The sequence below is a fragment of the Juglans microcarpa x Juglans regia genome, chromosome 1S, assembly GCF_004785595.1.
Source record: "Juglans microcarpa x Juglans regia isolate MS1-56 chromosome 1S, Jm3101_v1.0, whole genome shotgun sequence".
Taxonomy (NCBI): domain Eukaryota; kingdom Viridiplantae; phylum Streptophyta; class Magnoliopsida; order Fagales; family Juglandaceae; genus Juglans; species Juglans microcarpa x Juglans regia.
This window is the reverse complement of record NC_054595.1, coordinates 20,337,850-20,363,727: the sequence shown is the minus strand read 5'-3', so window position 1 is coordinate 20,363,727 and position 25,878 is coordinate 20,337,850. Positions and strand designations below refer to the sequence as shown.

Below are 25,878 nucleotides of genomic sequence, written 5' to 3'. Positions count from 1 at the left end.
GGGTTTTTTATATAATAGCAACCAAAGCTTGAGATTTCTAAAGGAGGCCTTACGCATCCCTGCAACCTCGATTGTATTGGTGTTCTGGCTAGCCTTCAGCCTTGATCCAAATGCGATGACTGCTCCTTGTATATAGGTGATATTTTTATACTCACATTTTTTTTTCTTGTATAAAATGCTATTTACAGCTTTGTATGCTCTCTAACATTTGGAATTTTTTTGTATGAAATTTTACTTGCAAACACTTAACCCTCCTACGTGGTGTTTGATATCTATGTTGTATGTATGAAGGGCAAAAACATTATCATGGGTCGTTAGTTATCTCTCTCTTCTAGTTGAACTCGTTTATTTCTTCAGGTAATTAGTTTAATAATTTGATTGTTGATTACGCATTTATTGTTAATTTAGTTGTCTCATTTATGTTAGTCCTATAGTATTTTTTATATTCTTGTTATTTATAATTTATTCTACTCTTCTTCTTCTCCCTCATCTCTTCCTCTCCTCCTCCATCCTCTCTTCCTTTCCTCTTACTCCTCCTCGTACTCCTATCTTCTTCTTCTCCCCGTCCTCTTCGTCAAACTCTTGTCTTTCTCATCATCTTCATCTTTGTCTTCTTATTCTTATTCACGTCCTCTTCTCTTCCTCCACTTTTTTCTAGATATACTATCTTTATAGTATATTTTTAGAGATCACTTTGTTTTTGCTCAGATATGATTAGAATTTTTGTATTCCTTTTTCAATTCTCTCAGGTTTTTAATATAAAATTTACCAAAGCTTGAGATTTGTGAAGGACGCCTTACACATCTCAACAACCTCGACTGAATTGGTGGACTAGCTAGTGTCCGACATTGATCCAAATGTGACGAATGCTTTCTGTATATAGGTGGTATTTTTATACTCAAATTTTATTTTATTTTTTGTATAAAATTCTATTTACAACTTTTTTGTATAACATTTGGGCCTTTTTTGTATGAAATTTTATTTGCTGCACTTCACCCTCTTATGTGGCGTATCACATCTATACGGGTTGTATGAATGGCAAAAAACTTTTCATGGGTAGCTACTTATCTCTCTCTTCTAGTTGAACTCACTTCTTTCTTCAGGTAAGGTGAATAACTTGATTGTTGATTACACATTTATTGTAAATTTAGTTATCTCGTTTATGGTTATTCCTATAGTATTTTTTATATTTTTGTTATTGTTAATTTCTCCTACTCCTCTCCTTCTCCCTCCTCTCTTAATCTCCTTGTCCTAATCCTCCTTTTTTCCTCATATATTCCTCTCCATCTCCCTCCTCTCTTCCTCTCCTTGTGCTCCCCGTCCTACTCCTCCTCTCTTCTTGTTCTCACATCCTCTTCATCCTACTCTTATCTTCCTCACCATCCTCACCTTCCTCTTCTCATCCTCGTTCACATCCTCTTCTCTTCCTCCTCCACCATTTTCTAGATATACTATAATTATAGTATATGTTTAGAGATCACTTTGTTTTTGGCCAGATGTGATTAAAATTTTGATATTCCTTTTCAAGTCTCTTGGATTTTTAATATAATAGCTACTAAAGCTTGAGATTTGTAGAGGAGGTCTTACGCATCCTTGCAACCTCAATTGGATTGGTGTACTAGCTACCTTCGGCCTTGATCCAAATGCGACAAATACTCTCTGTATATAGGTGATATTTTTATACTCACTTTGTTTTTGTATAAAATGCTATTTACAGATTTGTATGCTCTCTAACATTTGGGACTTTTTGTATGAGATTTTATTTGTTGCACTTCTCCCTCTTACATGGCGTTTTATATTTATGTTGCATGTATGAAGGGCAAAAAAATTGTCCTGGGTATTTACTTATCTCTCTTTTCTAGTTGAGCTCACTTCTTTTTTCAAGTAAGGTCAATGACTTGATTGCCAATTACGCATTTATTTTTTAAATTAGTTGTCTCGTTTATGGTTATTCCTATAATATTTTTTATATCCTTGTTATTGTTAATTTCTCCTACTCTTCTCACTCTCCCTCCTATTTTCCTCTTATATTCATCTCCACCACCCTCATCTCTTCCTCTCTTCGTACTCCTCCTTTCTTCTTTCTCTTCCCGTCCTCTTCATCCTACTCCTCTCTTCCTCACCGTCTTCTTCTTCTTGTTCTCGTTCACCTCCTCCTCCACCTTCATCTAGATGTACTATCTACTTAGTATATTTTTAGAGATCACCTTGTTTTTTCTTAGATGTGATTAGAATTTTGGTGTTGCACTTTCAATTCTCGTGAGTTTTTAATATAATAGCTACCAAAGCTTGAGATTTGTAGATCAGGCCTTACGCATCTTTGCAACCTCGATTGGATTAGTGTACCAGCTACCCTTCGACCTTGATCCAAATGCGACGAATGCTCTCTATATATAGGTGATATTTTTAAACACACCTTTTTTTTTTAATTAAATGCTATTTACAACTTTGTATGCTCTCTATCATTTGGGACTTTTTTCAATGAAAATTAATTGCAGGACTTCACCCTCGTACCTAGCATTTCATATCTATCCTGGATGTTTGAACGGCAAAACAATTATTCCTGGTAATTAGTTATGTCTCTCTTCTAATTGAACTCACTTCTTTCTTTAGGTAAGGTGAATAACTTGATTGCTGATTATGTATTTATTGTAAGTTTAGTTGTCTCATTTATGGTCATTCCTATAGTATTTTTTATATTCTTGGTATTGTTAATTTCTCATACTCCTCTCCTTCCCCCTCCTCTTTTCCTCCTATATTCCTCTATTCCTCACTGCTCTCTTCCTCTCCCCGTACTCCTTGTCCTAGTTCTCCACTGTTCCTGCTCTCTCCGTCCTCTTCATCCAATTCCTCTCTTTCTCACGGTCCTTGTCTTCCTCATTCACCTCCTGTTCTCTTCCTCTATCACCCTTTTCTAGATGTACTATCTTTAGTATATTTTTAGAGATCACTTCATTTTTGGTTAGATGTAATTAGAATTTTGGTGTTCTGTTTTCAATTCTCTTGGATTTTTTATATAATAGCTACCAAAGTTTGATATTTGTATAGGAGACCTTACGCATCCCTGCAACCTCAATTGGATTGGTTTCTTGGCTAGCCTTCAGCATTGATCCAAATGTGACAAATGCTCTCTGTCTATTGGTGATATTTTTATAATCTCCTTTTCTTTTGTAAATGCAATTCACAACTTTCTATGCTCTCTAACCTTGGGGACTTTTTTGTATGAAATTTTATTTGAAGGACTTCATCCTCCTATGTGGTGTTTCATTTTTGTGCTGGATGTATGAAAGGCCAAAACATTGTCCTAAGCAGTTAGTTATCTCTCTCTTCTAATTGAACTCACTTGTTTATTTGTGTAAGGTTAATAACTTGATTGCAGAGTACGTATTTAGTGTTAATTTAGTTGTCTCGATTATGGTTATTCCAATAATATTTTTTATATTCTTGTTCTTGTTAATTTCTCCTACTCCTCTCCTTCTCCCTCCTCTCTTACTCTCTTCATCCTACTCCTATTTTCCTCCTATATTCATCTCTTACTCCCTCCACTCTTCCTCTCCTCATACTCCTCGTCCTACTAGTCATCCTCTGTTTCTGCTCTTCCCGTCCTCTTCATCCTACTTCTATATTCCTTATCATCCTTGTCTTCCTCTTCTCGAGCTCTTCTCTTCCTTCTCTACCTATTTCTAGATGTACTATCTTTATAGTATATTTTTAGAGATCCATTTTCTTTGGTCAGATGTGATTATCAATTTGGTATTCCTTTTTCAATTCTCTTGGGTTTTAAGGGTTAATTACACTTTGCCCCCTCAAATTTTCACTCAATTCACAATATCCCTCCGAAACTAATAATTGCATCAAAGTGAACCCTCGAACTTTCAAAACTTCTCAATCTCCCCCTTTCGTCTACCAGCAGAGTTAAATCTAAAGGAAATTCATTGCAAAAGATGTAATTTTCATCTAATTTATTATCATTGACCATATAAAATATAAAATAATATATGCTATTAATTAATAATAAATCATTAATCATTAACCATATATAAAATTATTTTATACCTTAGTTGCAAGCAAGTATGAATAATCTATGTACACAATGAAATTATTTGATATTCATTAATCATATATAAATTAATAAAAAAATATTTAATGATATATGATTTATTATTAATTGATAACATATATTATTTTATATTTTATATGATCAATTATAATAAATTAGATGTAAATTACATCTTTGCAGTGAATGTTATGCACATGAGCAGCACGTGCAGTAAATTTTCATTAGATTTAACTCTACTAGTAGACATAAGAGGGGGATTGGAAAGTTTTGAAAGTTCGAGGGTCCACTTTGATGCAATTATTAGTTTTGGAGGCACATTATAAATTGGATAAAAGTTCGAGAGGACAAAGTGTAATTAACCCAGATTTTTAATATAATAGCTACCAAAGCTTGAGATTTGCAGACAAAGTCTTACGCATCCATGTTACCTCAATTGGATTGGTGTACTGGCTAGCATTCGGCTTAAATCCAAATCCAATGAATGCTCTCTGTATATAGGTCATATTTTTATACTCACATTTTTTTTGTATAAAATTCTATATACAGCTTTGTATGCTCTCTAACATTTGAGATTTTTTGTATGAAGTTTTATTTGGAGCACTTCATTCTCTTACGCGGCGTTTCATATCTATGTTGGATGAATGAAGCGCAAAAAGATTGTCCTGGACAGTTAGTTATATTTCTCTTTTATTTGAACTCACTTCTTTCTTCATGTAAGGTGAATAACTTGAGTGCAGATTACGCATTTATTGTTAATTTAGTTGTCTCGTTTGTGGTTATTCTTATAGTTTTTTTAATATTCTTGTTATGATTAATTTCTCCTATTCCACTCCTTCTCCCTCGTCCTTTACTCTCCTCGTCCTACTCCTATTTTCCTCCTATATTCCTCTCCTCCCTCCTCTCTTCCACCTCTCCTCGTCCTTTTCGCCATACTCATCTCTTCCTTACCGTGCTCATCTTCCTCTTCCCGTCCTCATTCACATTCTCTTCTCTTCTTCCTCTACATTCTTCTAGATGTATTATCTTTATAGTATATTTGTAAAGATCACTTTATTTTTTGTTAGATGTGATTAGAATTTTGGTATTCCTTTTTCGATTATCTCGGGTTTTTTTATATAATAGCTACCAAAGCTTGAGATTTATAAAGGAGGCCTTACACATCCCTGCAACCTCGATTGGATTGATGTACTGGCTAGCCTTCGACCTTAAGCCAAATGCGACGAATTCTCTCTATTTATAGGTTATATTTTTATACTCACCTTTTTTTTTTTTTTTTGGTAGAAAAATCTATTCACAGCTTTATATGCTCTCTAACATTTGGAACTTTTTTGTATGAAATTTTATTTGAACCACTTCACCCTTCGAGGTGGCGTTTCATATCTATGCTCGATGTATGAAGGTCTTATCCTTGGTAGTTATCTCTCTCTTCTAGTTGAACTCACTTCTTTCTTTAGGTAAGGTGAGTAAGTTGAAATCCGATTACGCATTTATTGTTAATTTAGTTCTCTTGGGTTTTTTATATAATAGCTACCAAATTTTGAGATTTGTAGAGGAGGCCTTATGCATCCTGCAACCTCGATTGGATTGGTGTGCTATCTAGCCTTCAGCCTTAATCCAATTGCAACAAAAGCTCTCTGTCTATAGGTGATATTTTTATACTCACCTTTGTTTTGTATAAAATGCTATTTATTGCTTTGTATGTATCTAACATTTGGGACTTTTTTGTATGAGATTTTATTTGCAACACTTCACTCTCTTACGTGGTGTTTCATATATATGTTGCATGTATGAAGCGTAAAACAATTTTCCTGGATAGTTAGTTATCTCTCTCTTCTAGTTGAGCTCACTTCTTTCTTCAGGTGAAGTGAATAACTTGATTGCCGATTATGCATTTATTGTAACTATAGTTGTCTCATTTATGATTATTCCTATAGAATTTCTTATATCCATGTTATTGTTGATTTTTCCTACTCTTCTCCTTCTCCCTCATCTCTTCCTATCCTCATCCTACTCCTTTTTTCCTCCTATAGTCATCTCCTCCTCCCTTCTCTCTTCCTCTCCTAGTACTCCTCATCTTACTCCTCCTCTCTTCCATCTCTCCCCGTCCTTTTCGCCATACTCCTCTCTTCCTTTCGTGTTCATCTTCCTCTTCCCGTCCTCATTCACGTCATCTTCTCTTCTTCCTCCACCTTATTCTAGATGTACTATCTTTATAGTATATTTGTATATATCACTTTGTTGTTGTTAGATGTGATTAGAATTTTGGTATTCCTTTTTCGATTCTCTCAGGTTTTGTATATAATAGCTACCAAAGCTTGAGATTTGTAGAGGAGGCCTTGCGCAGCCCTGCAACCTCTATTGGATTGATGTACTAGGTAGCCTTCAGCCTTGAGCCAAATGCTACGAATTCTCTCTGTCTATAGGTTATATTTTTATACTCACCTTTTTTTTTTTTGTAGAAAATTCTATTTACAACTTTGTATGCTCTCTAACATTTGGGACTTTTTTGTATGAAATTTTTAATTTTATTTGAAGCACTTCACCCTCCGATGTGGCGTTTCATATATATATAATGTATGTATGAAGAGCAAAAAACTTGACCTCGGTAGTTAGTTATCTCTCTCTTCTAGTTGAACTCACTTCTTTCTTTAGGTAAGGTGAATAACTTGAAATTCGATTACGCATTTATTGTTAATTTAGTTGTCTCGTTTATGGTTATTCCTATAGTATTTTTTATATTCTTGTTATTGTTCAACTCTCCTACTCCTCTCCTTCTCCTCTTTCTTTCCCCTCCTCGTCCTACTCCTCTTTTCCTCCTATGTTCCTCTCCTCCTCCCTCCTTTCTTCGTCTCCTCGTACTCCTCATCATATTCCTCCTATCTTCCTCATCTTCCCGTCCTCTTCGTGTTACTCCTCTCTTCCTCACAGTCTTCATCTTCCTCTTCTCGTCCTCATTCAAGTCATCTTCTTTTCCTCCTTCATCTTTTTCTAGTTGTACTATCTGCATGGTATATTTTTAGAGATCACTTTTTTTTGTTGGATGTGATTAGAATTTTGGTGTTCCCTTTACAATTATGTGGGTTTTTTTATATAATAGCTACCAAAACTTGAGATTTGTAGAACAGGCCTTACGCATCCCTGCAACCTCGATTAGATTGGTGTACTGGCTAGCCTTCGGCCTTGATCCAAATGCGACAAATGCTCTCTATCTATAGGGACACAATGTTTTAGGGACGAATTTTTTTCATCTTCAAAAGTGATCTTTTGAAATTAAATTTAAATTTCATCTCAAAAACCTAAATTATTAAAAATATAGTTCGAACAAACATTTAGTCATTTGAATGATAGTGTTTAAGATGAAATAGTTCTCAATAAAAGTGTGCTTCAACGAGTTCACCATAAGTGGCAACAGAACTTGACATTTGGTAATAGAAGTGGCGATATGTGAGCCATTATGCGTGAGAGTGGTGGCAGTGGAGGGCGGCTGTAGTACTAGCTTCCATGCTCCAATAAAGTCTTTTATACAAAAAAAAAAAAAAAAGTAAACCAAAATTGGAACGAAAGGAAGTTGAAGGGATAAACGGTTTGTTTTATGAGCACTTTTGGTCCCAAAGAACTATTTGGTCCAGATGACTGTAAGAGTTTGGGCTTGTACAATCAGGTCGAGTGATCAACCCAATGAGTGTAGAAGTTAGGCTAGGCCAATCAAACCCAGCCACAACCCACTCGACCTTAATGACTAATATTGGTAAGCCTAAATGAATGGGTAGGACCGCTACACTAGAATTTGAAGTTGTTTCCATTTGGGAACTCAAGATCGAGTAGACACAACTACTTATACGGTCGTCTAGGCCCCACCCGACCCGTCTCAAGAACAAACCAATCTGATATGGCCCGACCCAAGATTGGAAGCAGTTAATGGGAACCCGAATCGTATACAAACAGATCCAAAAAAACCTTACAAACCCATTATCCCTATACAATCCAATCAAAACCTAGCATCAGCCAATACAAATAGAGCCCATTTTCTCGAGAATTCATGGATAAATGCACAATCCAGACAGAAATTACAAATCCCACTATCCTAATAGAATTCGATCAAAACCTTACTCTGTATGATCTAGAAGATAACAATCATAATTTGAATATTAGAAAAAAAAAAAAAAAAGGAAGAGTAGCAGTGAACCAGATCAATTGGTTTTGGGATTTGGCATGGGGAAGAGGTCGGAGCTAGCACCGCGTGGTGGTGAAAACCCTAAGAAGAGTGAGTTAAGAAGACCAAAGACGACGAAGAGGACAAGGGAGACAATGGCGTCGGACTTGAACTTGAAGAGGGAGAGGTCGCGGCTCAACTCCTTGAGACTGGTCTCGACACAGTCCATCTTTTTGGTCTTAGATTTCTTGGTGATCTTGGCGGAGGATTTAGTTTTCATCATCTCCAACTTCTTAGCAGCCTTGTCAATTGAGGAGATTGTCTTGCAGACTATGGCAGTGCAAAACGAAATGGCCACGACGGTGAGGCTGTCGAAGTACTTGAAAAGGGAGAAGATCGTGGCCATGAGAACAACTAGCAGGTAGGAAAGGGCGAGAAAGTGCTTTTTTTCTACGGGGTTCGATGACTTTGAAACCCGCCCGCTTTTTTTAGTCTTCTTTATAACATTATATCGATTTCAGCGGGTTCGAACCGCAAATTACTTCAACCCACTTTTTTGGTCGGGTCAAGTCGGGCCACACGGACAAGCTGGGTCCTAACATTTTCTACACAGGCCTAGCCAGTCTATCCTATTTTTAGTTGTATTTTATTTCTTTACCCAATTAGAACTATCCAAATAGTTAAACTGACTAAGAGCATTCTCAATAGGTTATGTAAAACCCATGTTTTTGTAAAATTTGAAGGAAATAGCTTAATATAGCCCATCCAATGGATTATATATTTTATAACTAATATCCAGTTTACTACAATACCATCTCTACATCTATAGAATACTATTCACACTTGTATAAATATTTAATTTATTTCTCTCTCTACTTTTTACTCTTTATTCATTTCTTTATCTACTTTCTACTTTTTACTTTACTTGAAATGAATCAAATATATTAAAAAGTATAATATTTAAATGATATAAAGAAAAAATGATAAATTGATGTATGATATATATATATATATATTGTAAAAGTCTCTATATAAAATAGAAAAAGCGAGTTTTGGTGATGTATTTTAAAATATAGGATGAAAAATCCATTGAGAGTACTCTAACATGCTTCAATATTGTTTTTTCATTTTTGTAGGTACATCCATTGGAGATTTGGCATTGGGGAGATTGTTCTAACATATATATTAAAACTATAAAGCCCTACAATCATTAATATATGGTTGTTCTAAAATTACTGTCATTAAATATGATTGTAAGATGAAAAAAACTGTTCTAACATATATTACAAGCAAATTTAATGGTGCCAATTTTTTAACGCAGTTATAAACGGTGGTTAAATGAACTAGGTTTGGAAGGAAAACGGACTCCACACAATCACTAGCAACAAAAATAAAGAAACAAAACTAAAGAAATATTGGAGTTATTCTTTCCTAGAGTACGTGTGTATATATTTTTTGGTCAAGAAGTGGATTTTGTCTACTATGTAGGATGTAGAAGTGGAGATCCTCAACTACCATCTCAATACAGCTGGGTACAATACCTACAATCTTCTTGCAAGAGCTTCACGCAATAAATGATTCAAACTAGGTGTGCTACCCGCCCTACTTGGGCAGGCACCCCGCCCTCACTTGTGTGGGAAGTCCGTTTGGCAGGCAAGTGGGTGACTCATGGCCATGGCTCTCCATGCACGGAAACCATCAGATATGTGGCTCAATCACTCCTCCTCTCCCAAACTCGAACGAACCAAAATAACCAACAAATCAAAATCTATATCGATTAACCAACAAAAATAAAACCAAACCTAGCTAATTGTGTGGATGTGGTTCTTTGAACAAACCCACGGCCATGTCGTGGCATGTGGCTTGATGCAGAGAGCCACCACTAGTTGTGGTCATGAGTCTAAGCAAATCGATGACCACACCATGGTCTGTGGAGGAGGAGGAGAAAAGAAGAGTAAGAAGAGGAGAAGGAAGAGGAGACATGTTGCACTGCTAAGGGGTTAAGGGCCGGCAACAGAGGAGGAGATGCAGAAGAGATAAGAGATTGAGAGATGAGGGAACGATGGGAGGGTTTGAGAGAGAAGAGAGAGCTAAGGAAATAAATGGATTTTTCCCTTTTATACCGAGCTATGTAGGACAGGCAGATGAAATATGGGCAGGTGGGTAGCCCCACCCACCCCCCACATCCGACATCTTACTTGCTTAAAAAATCCTTTCGTCCGGGCCCATGCAATGGTGGGAGGATGGGCCAGATGCAAGAGCCAGCCCAGCAATCCTAATTTAAACCAATTCATTGACTGGATTGCTTCAATTACTTCTGTCATAGTGGCTAACCATGGGACTAGCAACATCTCTCATTTCTCAAATCTTTTTTATCTTTTACATTGCACCTACTACTATTTTGGGGGCGATTATCTGGAAATCCCACCATCTACTACTGATATATCTCATTTTAATTATTAATGGGACTATCTTGTTCCGAAGAAGGATAATAAAAAATAGAGGTAGCAAAGGACACGCCCCGGAAGGTACGGCAGCAGCGATAAATGAGAATCGTCGTGTGGTGGATGCTTTATGATCCATCAATGATCAAACAACGACCAGAGGGTTTTAGGACCCTCCTCTTTCTCTCACTAACTCTTAACTCTAAGCATGTGAAATCAGTCCAAAAACAACTTTGACCTGGGAGAGCATTTGCATCATTGCGAATCCCAAAGAGTAAAGATGCCCTTTTTCTTTCTTACTTCTATCCCCATTGCTGACACCCGCCACCAAAACGCTATGATGCCATCCTTATAATTCCCTGTTGGTGCTGAGTGCTGACACATCCCATTTAAAATTCCACTTCAAATTTTTATGGCTTCTGCAGTACTAAGTTTTCATGATTACAATTGAAAAAATATAAACTTACAATTATTTTATATTTTTATTTTAAATAAATATTGTTAATTAAAATAGAAGTTATTTTTAATTAATTCTTACAATTATACTAATTAATAAAAAAATGAATCATAAAATAATTTTAAAAGAGTTATAGATATCTCCTACTGACTATGCATGGCCAGCATTTATTTTTTTGTTTTGAAAAAATAAGTACATTTTCTAGCATCAAATTATTATGAATTTTACTTTTTATACTAGCAACTATCAAAACTGATATATAGCATGGTTAAATTACCAAAAATGACATCTTTTACTCTCCCCTAAGATCTAATTGTCAAGACTATACCAACTTGCCTATTTTCCTTTTATCTAATTTTTGGATTTAATCAGGGGTTTTTACAATTTAAGGATATAAGGTATCAGTTTTAATATGAAATATACACTACAAAAAATCAGGCATTTTTCAACAATTTTAAAATCGTCACAAAAAAAATCGTCGCAAATAGACCTTATTTCCAACGATTTTCAAGTCACCGCTTAATTTCCAATGCTAAGGTGGGAAATGGAGGAGGAGAATTTAGATCGCCACAAATAGTCTTTTTCGGTGAAACTTACCCACTGGAAATACATAATAGCGACAATAATTCAAAATCGCTGGAAAAAATAATGAGTTATTTGCGGCATTTTTTTAACCTTTTGTGATGGAGTACATCGCTGGAATAGACTTTTCTTAGCGATTTTAATGGTAAACGGAAATGTCATTTCCGTTTACCATTTTGGACAGTTGCTACAGGAAAAAATCGCTGGAAATAATAGTTTTTGCAACGATTTTTTCTAATCATTGAAATTGGTTAGAAATGGAATTTTAATTTTGTCAAAAATGCAGCGAATTAAAAATCGCCGCAAATAATCAAATGTAGCAATTATTAAAGGTATTTGCGACGATTTTGAGCTCTGAAAAAGGCATGATTTCTTGTAGTGATAAAGTGTAAAATCCTAATAAGAAAAATTCTATTTATCATCCCCTACACCACACACCAACATGTGATTTGTTATTTTTGTCATTCTATTTAAACATACATATATTAATGTATAAATATGTGTGTTTAAATAAAATGAGAAATCGCATGCTAGTATATGGTGTAGGGATGATAAGTAGCATTTCTTGTCCTAATAAATGCATAGTAGATTAATGGGCAGTAATGATTGGAAGTACGGACTGTTAATCACTTAATCAGCACAAGATTATGAATTATGATACATACAAATCTATGCATAAACACCACTTGCTATATAACACATTATAATTTTAAATATAACACCAAAATCTCAATAATTTTAAAGATATTTGATGCATGAAGTTTTCATAGGTAATTAGATGTATGAATAAAGATCAAGACATTTTGTAAAAGAGAAATGACATTTGCAGTCATAGAGTATGCAAGTACATTGCATTTTTTTAAAAATTAATTTAAAAAAAATTAATGTGAGATCTACTTGAAAAAAAATTAATTTTTTAATAGTAGAACTTACTCTTTTTCAAAAAAAAAATATACAATACTTACATAATTTATAACTGTAACTAGCATTACTCTTACAAAATTATTAGGACCGGCAATGTATGCATGCAATGTCAAGGAGAAAGAAAGACGAAGGTTTGGTCCTGGCACCAAACGATTTTTTCCTCAAGGTGGGGCCATAGTTCAGTCACGAAGGCAATGGGCCCACTATCAGGAAGTTTTAAACAATGTTTTGAATATCGTTTCAGTCGAGATATTGAAACAAAATATTTCGGTACCGGTACCGTTTCGGAATAGTCTATATATGAATAAATTATATATATATATAAATTATATTCTAAAATAATAATCTATATATGAATAAATTATATATAGTTTGGTCTGAATTAGTGTTCCAAAAATAAGCCTGCAATTTGAAGAAATGAAAAAAAAAATGCCGAACTCTATATATCAGCTGATACGGTCAAAATTCTGACCAGTACAAAACAACATACTTCTTTGTACCGATTACCCGGCTGGTAAGCATATTTCAACCATACCGGCCTATACGAAATGAAATTCAAAACATTGGTTTTAAATCCATAAGGTCTGTGGTCAACATTAATTGTTTAGTCGTCTTTGTAACGGTATAATGATCCGTTCAGTTGTGTCGCAAATGTCTAATCTGAAATGATCAATAATTCCACTTCTTTCCCGACTTGAAAGGGTTAACAAAACAATAAAAAGAAAAAAAAAAAACAAATAGATGTATGAAATTTCAAACATCAGGTATTGACAAATTTGACTTTTCCCGCCTGTACCATACTTGCTACAACGTTAATTTTAGCGAGTAAATTGTGATGTTTAATTATTCAGAATGTTTGAAAATATTTGAGAATTATAAAAACTTGTTTGAAATTAGGAATTTTAACAGACAATATCCGCAAAAATACCAAAGTCTTTGTATCTTCAAAAATGTTTCTTCCGGGTATTAATACCATTAATAAATAAATCATGAATAGAAAGTACTGAAACTCACTCAAATTTTAAAGTGATCTTCTAAAGTACTCTTCCTATCCATAAGTCTTCGTAGATGAATAATACAGATTTCAAGTCCATGTCTAGTTATAAACATTTCTATCTCTATTTATAATAGTGCTTACAAATTTTATTAAGGGATGCAACATTTGTATCCTCGAGAGGCTGAATCTCCCATGAGTATAATATATCAACCATAATCTTTATATATTAAATACATAATTTATTATATCATGATAAGTGTTATCGTCACAAAAAGTTTCGGTAAAAGTAAACATACAAATTGACATAACTTTAATTCATATGATACGTTAAATCTACTAATTACAATAAAAGTAATTTTATAATCTAATATATGTCACGTCAGTCTATAGATATATTTTTGTAGTTAAAACGTACATTTCTCTAGCATATTAAATTCATATCTACTTTAACTTATACTTTGAGATCGTTTGGATTGTTTTAGCAAAATTCATATTAACTAGGGATTTAATTGTCTAGTATGATATATGTGATTGATCTTTCTTTTTCTTGAAATAGATCTTATATAAATAATTGACAATAGCCTTGTGTTATTGTAATAACAAAGTTTGAAGTTAATAATTTTGTTTTCGTTTCGATGGTTGGTTTGAATATGTTGGTAGATGGATGGCTATTGGCTACTAAAGATATGCATGAATTAAGGGTTTGACCAAGTACTCTAGCAATTTGTCGACATTTACTTTTTAAGTTTGAAATTCTATAAATAAATAAATAAAATGTGTTTTTTTATCAAAGGAGCAAAATATGACCGTTGTCCAAGGTTGTCATCTCAACTGATAATTATTAAGTTGGTATATTTTCTAACTGATTGGCTCAAATTACTAATTGACTGATATTTGGGCAAGGGAGAAATTCTGTACGAATTTATTAATATGTTATATGCATGGACGTATAATTCTTTCATAATAATATATCTAAAATATATTTAGAATATTAATATAAAGAATATTGCTAAAAATAATATTAAGATGTGTAAATTTTATGCACTTTTTTATAAAAAAAATATATATATATATGATCAGATTCATCATTAAAAAATAATTTTTTTATATTTATCTACTTATTTATACCAAATTTGTTCATCTTAAACGTATTGTACAACTTAATTTCCAAATATAAATACTGTTAACTACTCATGATTTAAATGAGTTGAGTCGAAATCAAAGAAAACTTTTAGCAGATGCTCGTGTTGTACGTTAAGAGAGGATTTACTAGTGGAGACAGCACTAATGTTTCCGAGGTGGGAAAAGATGCATGATGACAACTTCAAAAAAAGTTGAAATACTGTCCAAGAGAGGCGAACAAGTGGCGACACAATTTCAGAAAATTTCAATGCATGACTAGAGATCGATGAACATAGGTGATCCTTTGTGTTCATTTCTCAAGGACGATGGGCTAGCTGGAAAAGTGTGTCTGGCAACTTTTTCTGTCTGATGATTGCTGCAAGATTTTTTCTGATATATTTTTTGAGAGCAAAAAATATATATAAAACATATTGATATTTTAACTTTTTTATAGTTGTAATGAATCTTGTCGTTCATATGGTGTTGGAGGTCAATAATACCGTCGAGTAATTCAAGACAATGCGATACAGTCATAGATTGTGTAAAGATCGTGCATTACTCTTAAAAACGACTGGAGTCTATCTTTAAAAAATTAATTTTTTTAAATAGGTTTCATATTTACTCATTTTTTTAAAAAGAATGTACGGCGTTTACGCACTCTTCGATTACAAATATTATTTCGCTTTACATTAATATGGTACTCAAATGTTTATTTATAAAAATAAATAATAAAGAAAGAAAGACATAGAAATTTACCTGATTTGATATAAAAATTTATACCTATGGAGCATTTGAGGGCGAACTTCATGACTGTTTAATAATTTGACCTCACGTAGCTCTATTACAATGGGAAAGAATAAGGTTGCGAAGAGATTGAAGAATATGATGTCCCCCGTACGTAGAAATCTAGAAAAAAAAGAGAGACCCAATAGAACAGTGCATTGTTTATTCTATCTCCCAAGTTTGTAGGCGTAGGTCTTTCTTTCTTATTTGGAGTTATCACTTTAGAGTCTCATCAATTGCTTTATGTCCCTTTCACATTTTTATATATTAGTCATTTTTTTTTTTTATCTATCTCTTTCTTGTATTATATCTTCTTTTTATTTTTGACAATAGGCTTCCAGCAAATTAGACACTACCTCATTTTATACTCATCGACTTGTAAGTTGTAAGTAAGTAGTAGAATTCTTTCTCATCAGTACTATTAAGATGATAATGAAATAAAAAGGAAACTGTCTTACAAGTTTTACTTACATAACAATACAACGTTAACCGTGTGTCAGTTATTTATATGTTAAAAACTATAAAATTTGAAATTTAAGGTTTAAATTAAAAAAGAAAAAACTAATAAGATATGTCTTTTACTCAATACGTATAATGTTGTACATAAAATTATAAGTACATATAATACTACTCAAATAAAAAATAGAATAAATTCAATAATGTCCTAGTATATCTAACGTAATTAGAAATAGAAATAAATGCAAAAGGCATTTACTGCATGCATTATGCTGGAAGTGGTACAATTGCCTGCCTAAAAACTCTCATGCAAGTTTGATCCCATAAGTTTCCAAAAGGTGAAAACAACGAGCTGGCATGCATGTGTTTTTTATACCTAACTTCACATGACATTATACAGTCATTAAACAGAAAAGTACTAAATAAGACTATTGCATGTTGAATTGGGCGCCGCTCACAAGACGTTCTGAGTTGCCCATGCAGATATGAAGTGGACAAAATCCCTGATATAAAGTTAGAACAGAAGGACGTACAGAAGCAAGCTAGCCTAGCTAGCTAGCAGATGAATAGAATAGGAAATTTGCTATTATTTTACACTGCCATGAAATAATTCAAGGAAATCCATCCCCGGCTAGCTAGTACATTTACCTTTTCACATTAATTTGTTTTTAATGGAGAGAAAGATCATGTAGCTAGCTAGATCGGACAGGATATATAGAAGCCAGAGAGGAAAGCAATAGGTTATTTGAATTTAAAAAGGTCATGATTCAAACCCATAATATACATATATACATATTTACAGTTTAGGAGTGGTGTACGTGTGGGAAGCAAGAAAGCAAAGCACGTTGAGTAGTCATGAGTTCGACTAAAACAAAGGGTAAGATGTTTCAAAATTTGAAATCAATAAAAAAAGGCCGGTAGGTGAGGACTGCGAATAAGGTGGAAGCCACATAGGACACTTTGGCCACGTGGGATGGCTGGCTGTGAATAATTAACAGTACCATATATTAAAACCCCCTCCCCCACCAAAAACAAAAATAAAAAATAAAAAATCATCATCTCATGCCCAAAACCATGCCGGCCAGCCTGATCAAATCTCAAATATCAACTCATTTTATAATATTCAAACGAGAGAGAGAGAGAGAGAGGAAGCTTAGGTAGGGTGAAGAATCTCTAGCTCATTTGAATGAGGACAACAGGAACATATCGTTCACTAAACACCAGCTTTGTGAGATTACTTTAGTTATAACGATAAAGCTTACAACTTTAAAGCTTTGGGAAGTTCAACCAATTACCAGCCTGCCTAGCTAATGCCCTAATCAAAGTACTGCGCTTTGGCTAAGTTTATTACCCTATATATTTATCCAAAGCCTTCATGTAAACGTTAGTACAACACCCTCTTTTCTTTAGCTATTACGTACTTCAAAGGACGAGATCGAGTTTGCTTTTAATTGTTTGGGATTTTGTTGAGTCTTGCTACACAGAAATCTCACACTCTACACATTAATTAAAAATATGTGATTTTACTTTTTTATCTTTATATTTCATATTTCATGAAATATGAGGATAAAAAAGTAAAATCACATATTTTTAAATAGTGTACAAGAGTGTGGGGTTTATGTCTAGAATTTTTCTTTGTTCTAATTGATACTTCAAGTTTCGAAATTCATGAGCTAGCAAGCTAAGCTAGCGGCCAATTCTAGGCAATAAATAAACTATTTGCATTTTTCCAAACATCATGTGTGTACAAGCTAAATATATTGCTAAAATGTACTTAGTACACGTGGAGATCAAGTGTCTTCGAGCGTGGGTCTTTGCCAATGAGGTCTCCGCCGTGACAACAACGTACTTGGACTTTTATCAATGTAATTAGAAAATTAATGGACGACAAATATCAAGGTTTTGACTTGTGGGACTATGTGTTTGTGTTAATGTCCAATGTCTCGTGTGTTTTCATTGACATTATAAACCTCCACATGACCTCAATACTTGCACAACAGTTAATTAATGGCCAAGTACTTCTCAAACGCATTGATTACTAATTTGGAGTTGTGGAAAATGAGTCCAATATTATATTCAAGAGAGATCTTCATTGTATGAAATGGCAAAAATAATTTACATTTTATACGAAAATTGATCCCACGCATTAATTTCACTTAATGCAGCAACATTCGGCCAGCTTTTGAGAATTTTATATATCAATCCAAATTAAATAGATAAGTACTACAACTACAAAGAGATCTCACAAAAGTAAATTCACAAACTGGCATTCTTTCATATGATACATTAGATCTACTTTATAATAAAAATAACTTTATAATCTAACGTACCACATACATCAGCTCACGTTATTTTATGAATCTACTTTTGTGAGATCTCTTTATGGCTAAAATAATTCTAAATTAAATATTACTCTCTTGAAAGCGTTATATATGGTCATGAAAACATCAAAAGACCGAGTTTTAAAAGATATAAGAAAAAATACATGAGTTTATGAAAAAGAGATGCATGATGCATTTCTCAATTAATGAGAAATATGTCATTCACAAAATCAATTTATAAAAATAAATTTATAAACTGATATAGTTTAATATTATATAAAATAGATTTGACATATACCATGAAATCATGTAAATTTACGGCTGTTAGAACTTAGAACTTCTCTTTTTCAATTGGGGAGGCCGTGATATAATTCAGAACTTGAGAGACGAGGATGCACATGATTGAGAGTAGATTGAAGAAGAAACAATAAACTACTGTTATATTGACACCATGGAGAGAAGATACAGCAAAAGCAAGTTACCAAACTTACAAATAAATCCCAACAAAATTCTGCCAACCATAGTACCCGAAAACACTGAGACATTCATTTGTACGTCCGATACCCATAATATCCGTTCACGGGTTCCATCCATATTTTTCGGCCGCATCATCAAACTCAGTCAGTCTACAAAATTATCATCATAACCCTTGTCAAATTTACGAAGACAGGAAGTACTATCTCCTACAATTACATCACATGCCATTCCCAGCATCTTTTCTCACCCCCCCTCCTCAATCGCATTTCCGGCTGGCCTACAGGCCTTCATAAATGAGCTGTAGATTTGTCAGACCCCTTGTGTCTTCTGACGCAGCACATAAAATGGCTTCAGTAGACGGCTTAAAATGGAAACTCTATTTTTCCTAAACGACGCATGAAATTAAATGCATTTACCGAAAAAGCATCAAGTAGGATAAACAGAGGAGGGGCAACAATGGAAAAATAATAATGAGGCTATAACGGATGGTCGCAGTGGGGTTGAACCCGTGACGGTTTCCGTAACGAATCGTTATCGTACCGTCTCTATGATGGATACATTGGTATTGCGGTGTTGACGTTGAGAGATAGCTTTTTATTAAATGTCTGCATGCGGAAGAGTGTTCATAACGGCGTTATTAGCCGTCGTTTGCTATAAATTCCGGTTCTGAGACCTCTCTTTTTTATTCAACTTATATCTCAGTCTTAAAATCTCTCTCTCTCTCCGCTATTTGCTAGCTAGTGTGAGTTCGAGTTTTAAATGGTTGCGTGAATCAGAAGCTTGGGATATTCGTGTTTTCTCGGAGATTTCTAAGTTTTCTCGAAATGGGGAAGAAAGAGCAGAAGGATCAGAAAGAAGATGCAAAGGTTGAAGCTGTTCTGAAGCTTCTCAGTAAACAAGCCCCACTTACAGTACAGCAGGTGGGTGTGGGTCGCCTTGATCTCACTATACTGCTTGTCACCAAACATTGCTAATTTCAAACAATATTGAGCATAGATCAGTGTTTGACATCTTTGTTACTAATACTAGTTCTCTTCTTGAAGAATGAATATGATTTTCTGGAACTTGTTTGTAAGTTTGTTATTGCCTTACACTTATGTGTGACGACACGATTGTCAACAGGAGAAGTTCTGCAACAAGGCTTGCGTAGAACGGTTTCTGAAAGCCAAGGGGGATAGTGTGAAGAAGGCTGCGAAGAACTTGAGGGCTTGCCTTGCTTGGAGAGAGAGTATTGGCACCGGTAATCCTTTCCTCCTTATTCTTCTCAAAAGCTTTCCCTACTGTTTTGATCTGCAGCCACCAACGATCTTTTCGCTGCTAGCTAGTTTCTTTTCTTTTCCTTTCTTTATTGGTCACAGTATGGGCTACGAATCTTACTTTCCCACTTTGAATTAAGCGTTAAAGTCACATTCCATGTAATGATTAAAGTGACTAGCACTTCCGCATGCACGCACGATACAGAAAAGAAAAGAAAAGAATTCAAAAATTGAAGTCTCCGGTCATTTTGTTAAGATGTTTGTGTTCTCTCGTTTCATTTTGGATATATAGAGCATTTGATAGCAGACGAGTTCTCGGCCGAGCTCAGCGACGGGATTGCTTATGTGGCCGGTCACGATGAAGAGAACAGACCCATTTTGGTAATTACCTCCCACTTGCTGATCTAAGTTCTTTTGTTTTTTTGTTTTTCCAAAATGCATGATATGCGAGCTGTAAAGAGAGAGTCTGAGAGACTGAGAACAATTGCTGTACCACCCTTTTGCAGATTTTCCGGATCAAGCAAGATTACCAAAAATTCCATTCGCAGAAAGCGTGAGTACAGGAAGTTTTTGTCATCACGTTTGTAACAAAGTCCCACACGGTATTAATTAGATTGATTTTCTTTCCATGTTTTAATCTGCCAGGTTTACTCGTTTGCTTGTGTTTACACTGGAGGTGGCTATTCAAACCATGCCAAAAAACGTCGAGCACTTCGTTCTTCTTTTCGACGCAAGTAAGTGTAGGTTTGAAATTACATGGTGGCAATTAAGTTAATCTTAGCCATTTTAAATTAGAAAAATGATTCTTTGGATCCGTAGTTTGCCCCTCAACGAAAATTTTATTTTATTTTTTATATTTTTTTAATAATTAAGAAAATAATTATTAATGAAGTGATATTTTTTTTAATTTTTAAAAAATATTTAAAGATGTTTAAAAATGATTTGAAAGAATATATATATATATATATATATATATATATATATATATATAGTTAGACTAGTGATAAATTTGGAAAGAAAAAAGTTGAGTATCAGCACCGTTTAGCCTCATTATATCTCTACTGTACGTGCACGCTGGTCATCATGTACGTACGTAGTAACCTTGCTTGTCGATGAGACCAGGGATGCCACTGTGACTGTGTCGGAGCACCGGCATTGTCTGAGATACTCTCAGAAAGTGTCTAGTCTGGAGAGCTCCTGAAGTCATGTCATGGTCGAGTCCCGAATAATGGTTTGGAAGCGTGGGGGTATTATCGGGACTTGGTGCTTATACTCTCCTAGAAGTGGTCAATTTCAAAGCTGTTATTTCCTTAAATAAATGATCACCAGCAGAAGTACCCAGGATTCTGCCACCTTTTTCTTCCGCAGTGCTCAGCCTTTTAATTAATTAATTTTCCTGTTGACGTTAATTATAAAATAACTCTGCTATTGTTTACGTTTTTGTCAATTAGTTTCATTGTGAAAATAGAGTTACTTTTAATGTTTTCTTTAAAGGGATATATAAGTACTACGAGTGAGGTTAATTACTTTGAAAAAAATGTTTCATTCAGGCTATTTCAGGTCTGCATCAGCTTTTATGAATTTGTTTCTGGCAACGCTGAAAATGGTGGCGGAGTACTACCCGGGCCGGCTACACAAGGCTTTTGTCATTGACCCTCCGTCTCTATTCTCTTATCTATGGAAGGTACGTGAGATTCAAAACCATGCCACCTTGTTCTGTTGAATTTTTGTTACTTTTTAACCACCAACGAGAACCACTTTTCTGTCCCATCTTTTGCTTTGGATTTCTAAGTCAATCCTCGAACAACCCGTTTCACTTTTCCGTCCCATCTTTCAATTCATCCTTTGTTGGGTTTCAACTAGCTACCTTGTAATAAATTATTGGACCCAAAACAAAAATTCGTTGTTCTAATAAGATAGCCTAGTTGATCCTGAAATTAAGCTGAAATTTTGATGGTTATGTTGTTGTCTTTAATCAGAAGTTGTCAGGTGTATAGTTAAACGAGAAGGGCTTTCCATTTTCAAATTAATCAAACACCATATTTTCCATTCCAATAATATTATATTCGAAGATCGGTTACTACATTAACTACATACTGTGGATGCAGGGTGTTCGACCGTTCGTTGAGTTATCAACGGCCACGATTGTGGTATCCTCACTAGATTTTGAAGAATCGTTGGACTTCAACGATTTCACAAGCTACCCACGAGCTTCGTCCCTCCGATTTGACCCTTCGTCGTTGAAATCGTCTTCCACGATCGGTTCATGCTCGTCCTCCCGCTTCTCGTTCACGGTCTCGCACCACCTTGACTCGCTCAAACCATGGTACCTGAGCTTAGCCGACACGTCGGCTTCCAAAGTAGGACCCACCACCACCCAGTACTCTTCTCTAGGCCCCGCACTCATCTCCCCGCTCAACGCCCGGTCCCTCTCTTTTGCATCACCGGCTGCTAGAACGCCACCTGGAAGCATCTACGGGGGTAGCTACACTAAGCCAACGAGGAAGTCCCTGTTTCCCTCGACCCCGTTGCCACAGCGTACTACCGGCGATGAACGTAGCAAAATGTCCCACCCCGGAACTCCATGGCCCTCGTTCCTCCAATCACCGGCCATGTTTTTCCGCAGGGCCGAGTGCCACGTCAGCCGTGGCGACAGGTCGCGGGAGTCGTTTCTACCGTTTCTAAAGTTCTACAGGAGGCCATACGATGAGATGATTTACAGGTCAAAGATGAGGCCCCCACTTGGTGGACTAATCTCCATCGTCTCTCCCCACATCAGACGCCGCCACATGTCCGTATCACAACGGTTCTGATAGAATTCAGTAACCCAAGAAGAGAGAGTACATAGTGGATTAACAATCTCAATGACAAGTGCTAATAATTGATTAATTATTTCTCAGTTCAAGTTCGAGAGACAAGGAAAAATAAAACACAGAGAGAGAAAGAGAGAGAGAGAGAGAGAAGAAATTACAGCGACGTGCAAGGTGGGGTGTGAGAAAGTGTGCATTATGTCCAAGTTTGAGGTTTGTGGAGTTTACGAAGTCTACTAGTTTTTAGGGTTTGGTGGGTCGCAAAACGTCATGCATGGGACAAGATACATACCGTCGTCGAGACGGCGAACATTTTGCTTTTGAAATCATATGGTGGGAAAGAGAAGTACTGTATGCATCATGTACCAGGAAATTAAACCAAAGCTAGCGTTGAAAAAAGAAAGCATATCTCTGTTCCGACTCAAATCTGATATTTTATACTCTTATTTTTTTGTCGTTTTGAAAAATGAGAGTTTTTTTTTTTTATTAATATTTTGGAGTTGATAGAATCTCTTGTACCTACATGGTTGGACTTTGTATATAGTAAAAAAAAAAAAGAAAAAAAAAAAAGGAAAAGACCCATGCATTTGAAAACATTGATTTTGTAGAGTTGTTTTTGTATTAGTTTGGTGATCTCTCATATTTTATAGGTTGGTTTCAACGTTAGCAGAGAGTTGGTAGGAATATGTGTCGGGTTTTGCTGTTGGAGAAGTCAAACTGGTGTTTGAATTGTTTATCCATAGAGGTCCAATGAAAAGAAGAGTGACTGTAGCATTGGGAATTGGGAATTGAAAATCGACAACATTCAGGATGTACGTATACGTTTTTGGTTCTGATGATGGCGTTTTTTGTCGTCAATCTTCGGGTGTCGTCCGTCAAGGTATCGAGCCTTTGTTACTCGATTAGCTAGTGACGTTAGACATTTGGGATCTTTCCCTTTGGAGTCTTCTGCTATCTCTTGTTTTATTTTTTACGTGATCTATATTAAAAAAATTAATTTAATTTTTTAATAATAAAATATATGTAAAAAAAATGTAGATACTTCCGCAATCCATAACTCTATTTAATATTACTCTTTATTTAATTTCTTGCTAGTTGTGACGCTCTCTCTCTCTCTCTCTCTGTATTCCGTATTCGGCTGAGTGAGGCTGGAATTCAAGTGGAGTATGACCGGGTCCTGTGCTCGAGATTGCCTTTCCGTTGGGCTTCACTTGTCGGTGCTGATTAATTTGTATACTTGGGCCATTAAATCTTTTATGAAGCCTTGTGGGCTCACGCAACGAGCCCACATACTATCTTAAGGTCCTGGCAGGCCTGTGGGGCTGCCACGTGTCTGTATCACAACGGTTCTGATGAAATTTATATTTGTCATTACAATCTCAAGTGGATTACGTGGGACTTGCACAAATAACTTCAAGTGGATTATGTGAATTATCTAAAATCACATAATTACCCAAATGCAACCTAAATCTTTTTTTGAACTTGAAGGATTGAACCAAACTTATAACATTACTTAAAGATCGTATTGTATTGTCTTTTGCTTTGAAAGGGTCAGGATGTGATGTAGCTAGGAGTGTAATCAATCCGGTCTGGTTCGATTCGGTCTGGTTCAAGGTCATGGATCAAAAATTTCGATTCATTTTTTTTTTTTGGCCGGACCGGACTGACTACCCCTAAGGATTGGACCAAACTGTTAGCTATCGGTCCGATTGGTCCAATTTGATCTAATTTCATCCATGAGTTAGGACACTTTTTTTTTTCTTTTCATTTTTTGGTAGATAAATTAATACAAAAAATTAATTAAATTAGTAAAATCAAAATTACGTGAGCTCGTTAATGTAAATTATATAACTAGCTCATTAAAAAAATTAATTATAATTACATTTATGATGTTAATAGTTACTGACTTAGTACTTTAGTAGAGTATGTATCTACATATAATAACAAATATTATCATATGATTTATCGTAAAATATATTATTTTACATTTTATATGATCAATGGTGATAGATTAGAAAAAATTACATAATTAACGTATGCAACTACTATATAAATAATATATTATATATTTAAAAAAATTATATATAAGTGATTCGGTCAGTTTTGGTCCAGTCCGATAAAAAAAACCATACTCCAAGACCGGATCGAAAACCGAATTTTGGAGACACCATAGACCGAGACCGAGCAGGGGGGACCGAAAAATTGTCACCCCTAGATTCAGCCGGGACGGGGGGATTGATGTTTGAATATTCGTTTAACGTATGCAATCCGTGTTTTGAATAGCAAGAAAAGGGATACATAAAAGAACAAGAATCGTGGAATGAAAGGTACAAGTACGTGCCGCTTTCATCACGTACCTTACTCGGAAGACTTTGGCCAGTACCCGTGATGCATGCACTCAACAGCGACTTTGAGTTTGAGCAGCGGCCACCATGTTTGAAATAAGTGGCGTACGGGAGAGAGAATCCCTATTATTTGCAGCAACCGTATGTTGCATGCGTACGGGATGCACTCGACTTGAAGGAAACTGCATCTACACTTTGCCCAACCATGCACCCAAAGGCCGAATACACCTGCAACCCGGCCGGTCCTCAAAACCCATATATAATAATATTGACAAATTAGTTGCCTGTTTTTTCTCATATAATCACTCGATCCATTGCACACGTATTCCCTTTTTTATAATAAATTTAAAGTAAACAAGAAACATGATCAGTTCCGATCCATACCTTTCGTGGTTATAGGTGAGAGAATTACTGAATATATATTTAATCCACGATTCAATCTCAGGCACAAAATAATTTGCTTTTGCAGATAACATTCATGATCGGTCGGTTGTGATTAATATTTAGTTCGGAATATCCGGTTAAAAGAAAGATGATATAGACATGCAGATAACTATTATACATATATACAACCTTGTTCCTTTATATATATATATATATTAACATGATGCAGTTTCATGTGATAGTGTTATTATATCTAATTTACAACAAAAGTAATTTTATATTAATCTGATGTATACTACGCACATAA

The 25,878-nt window shown here is 35.1% G+C and overlaps 2 protein-coding genes across 2 annotated transcripts; one reads left to right on the top strand and one right to left on the bottom strand.

Annotated features, from left to right (window-relative positions):
• Window positions 1–7,919: 7,919 nt before the first annotated feature.
• LOC121247834 (calcium load-activated calcium channel-like) lies at window positions 7,920–10,332 on the bottom strand. The gene has a single exon (XM_041146292.1). The coding sequence runs from the start codon at window positions 8,617–8,619 to the stop codon at window positions 8,251–8,253; it is 369 nt and encodes a 122-aa protein (XP_041002226.1). The 5' UTR covers window positions 8,620–10,332; the 3' UTR covers window positions 7,920–8,250.
• Window positions 10,333–19,478: 9,146 nt separating this feature from the next.
• LOC121247878 lies at window positions 19,479–23,416 on the top strand. The gene is made up of 7 exons (XM_041146341.1): window positions 19,479–19,696; window positions 19,899–20,016; window positions 20,325–20,413; window positions 20,539–20,585; window positions 20,678–20,766; window positions 21,583–21,716; window positions 22,141–23,416. Exons 1-7 carry the CDS (start codon window positions 19,601–19,603, stop codon window positions 22,843–22,845), a joined length of 1,278 nt encoding a protein of 425 aa, XP_041002275.1. The 5' UTR covers window positions 19,479–19,600; the 3' UTR covers window positions 22,846–23,416.
• Window positions 23,417–25,878: the final 2,462 nt, after the last annotated feature.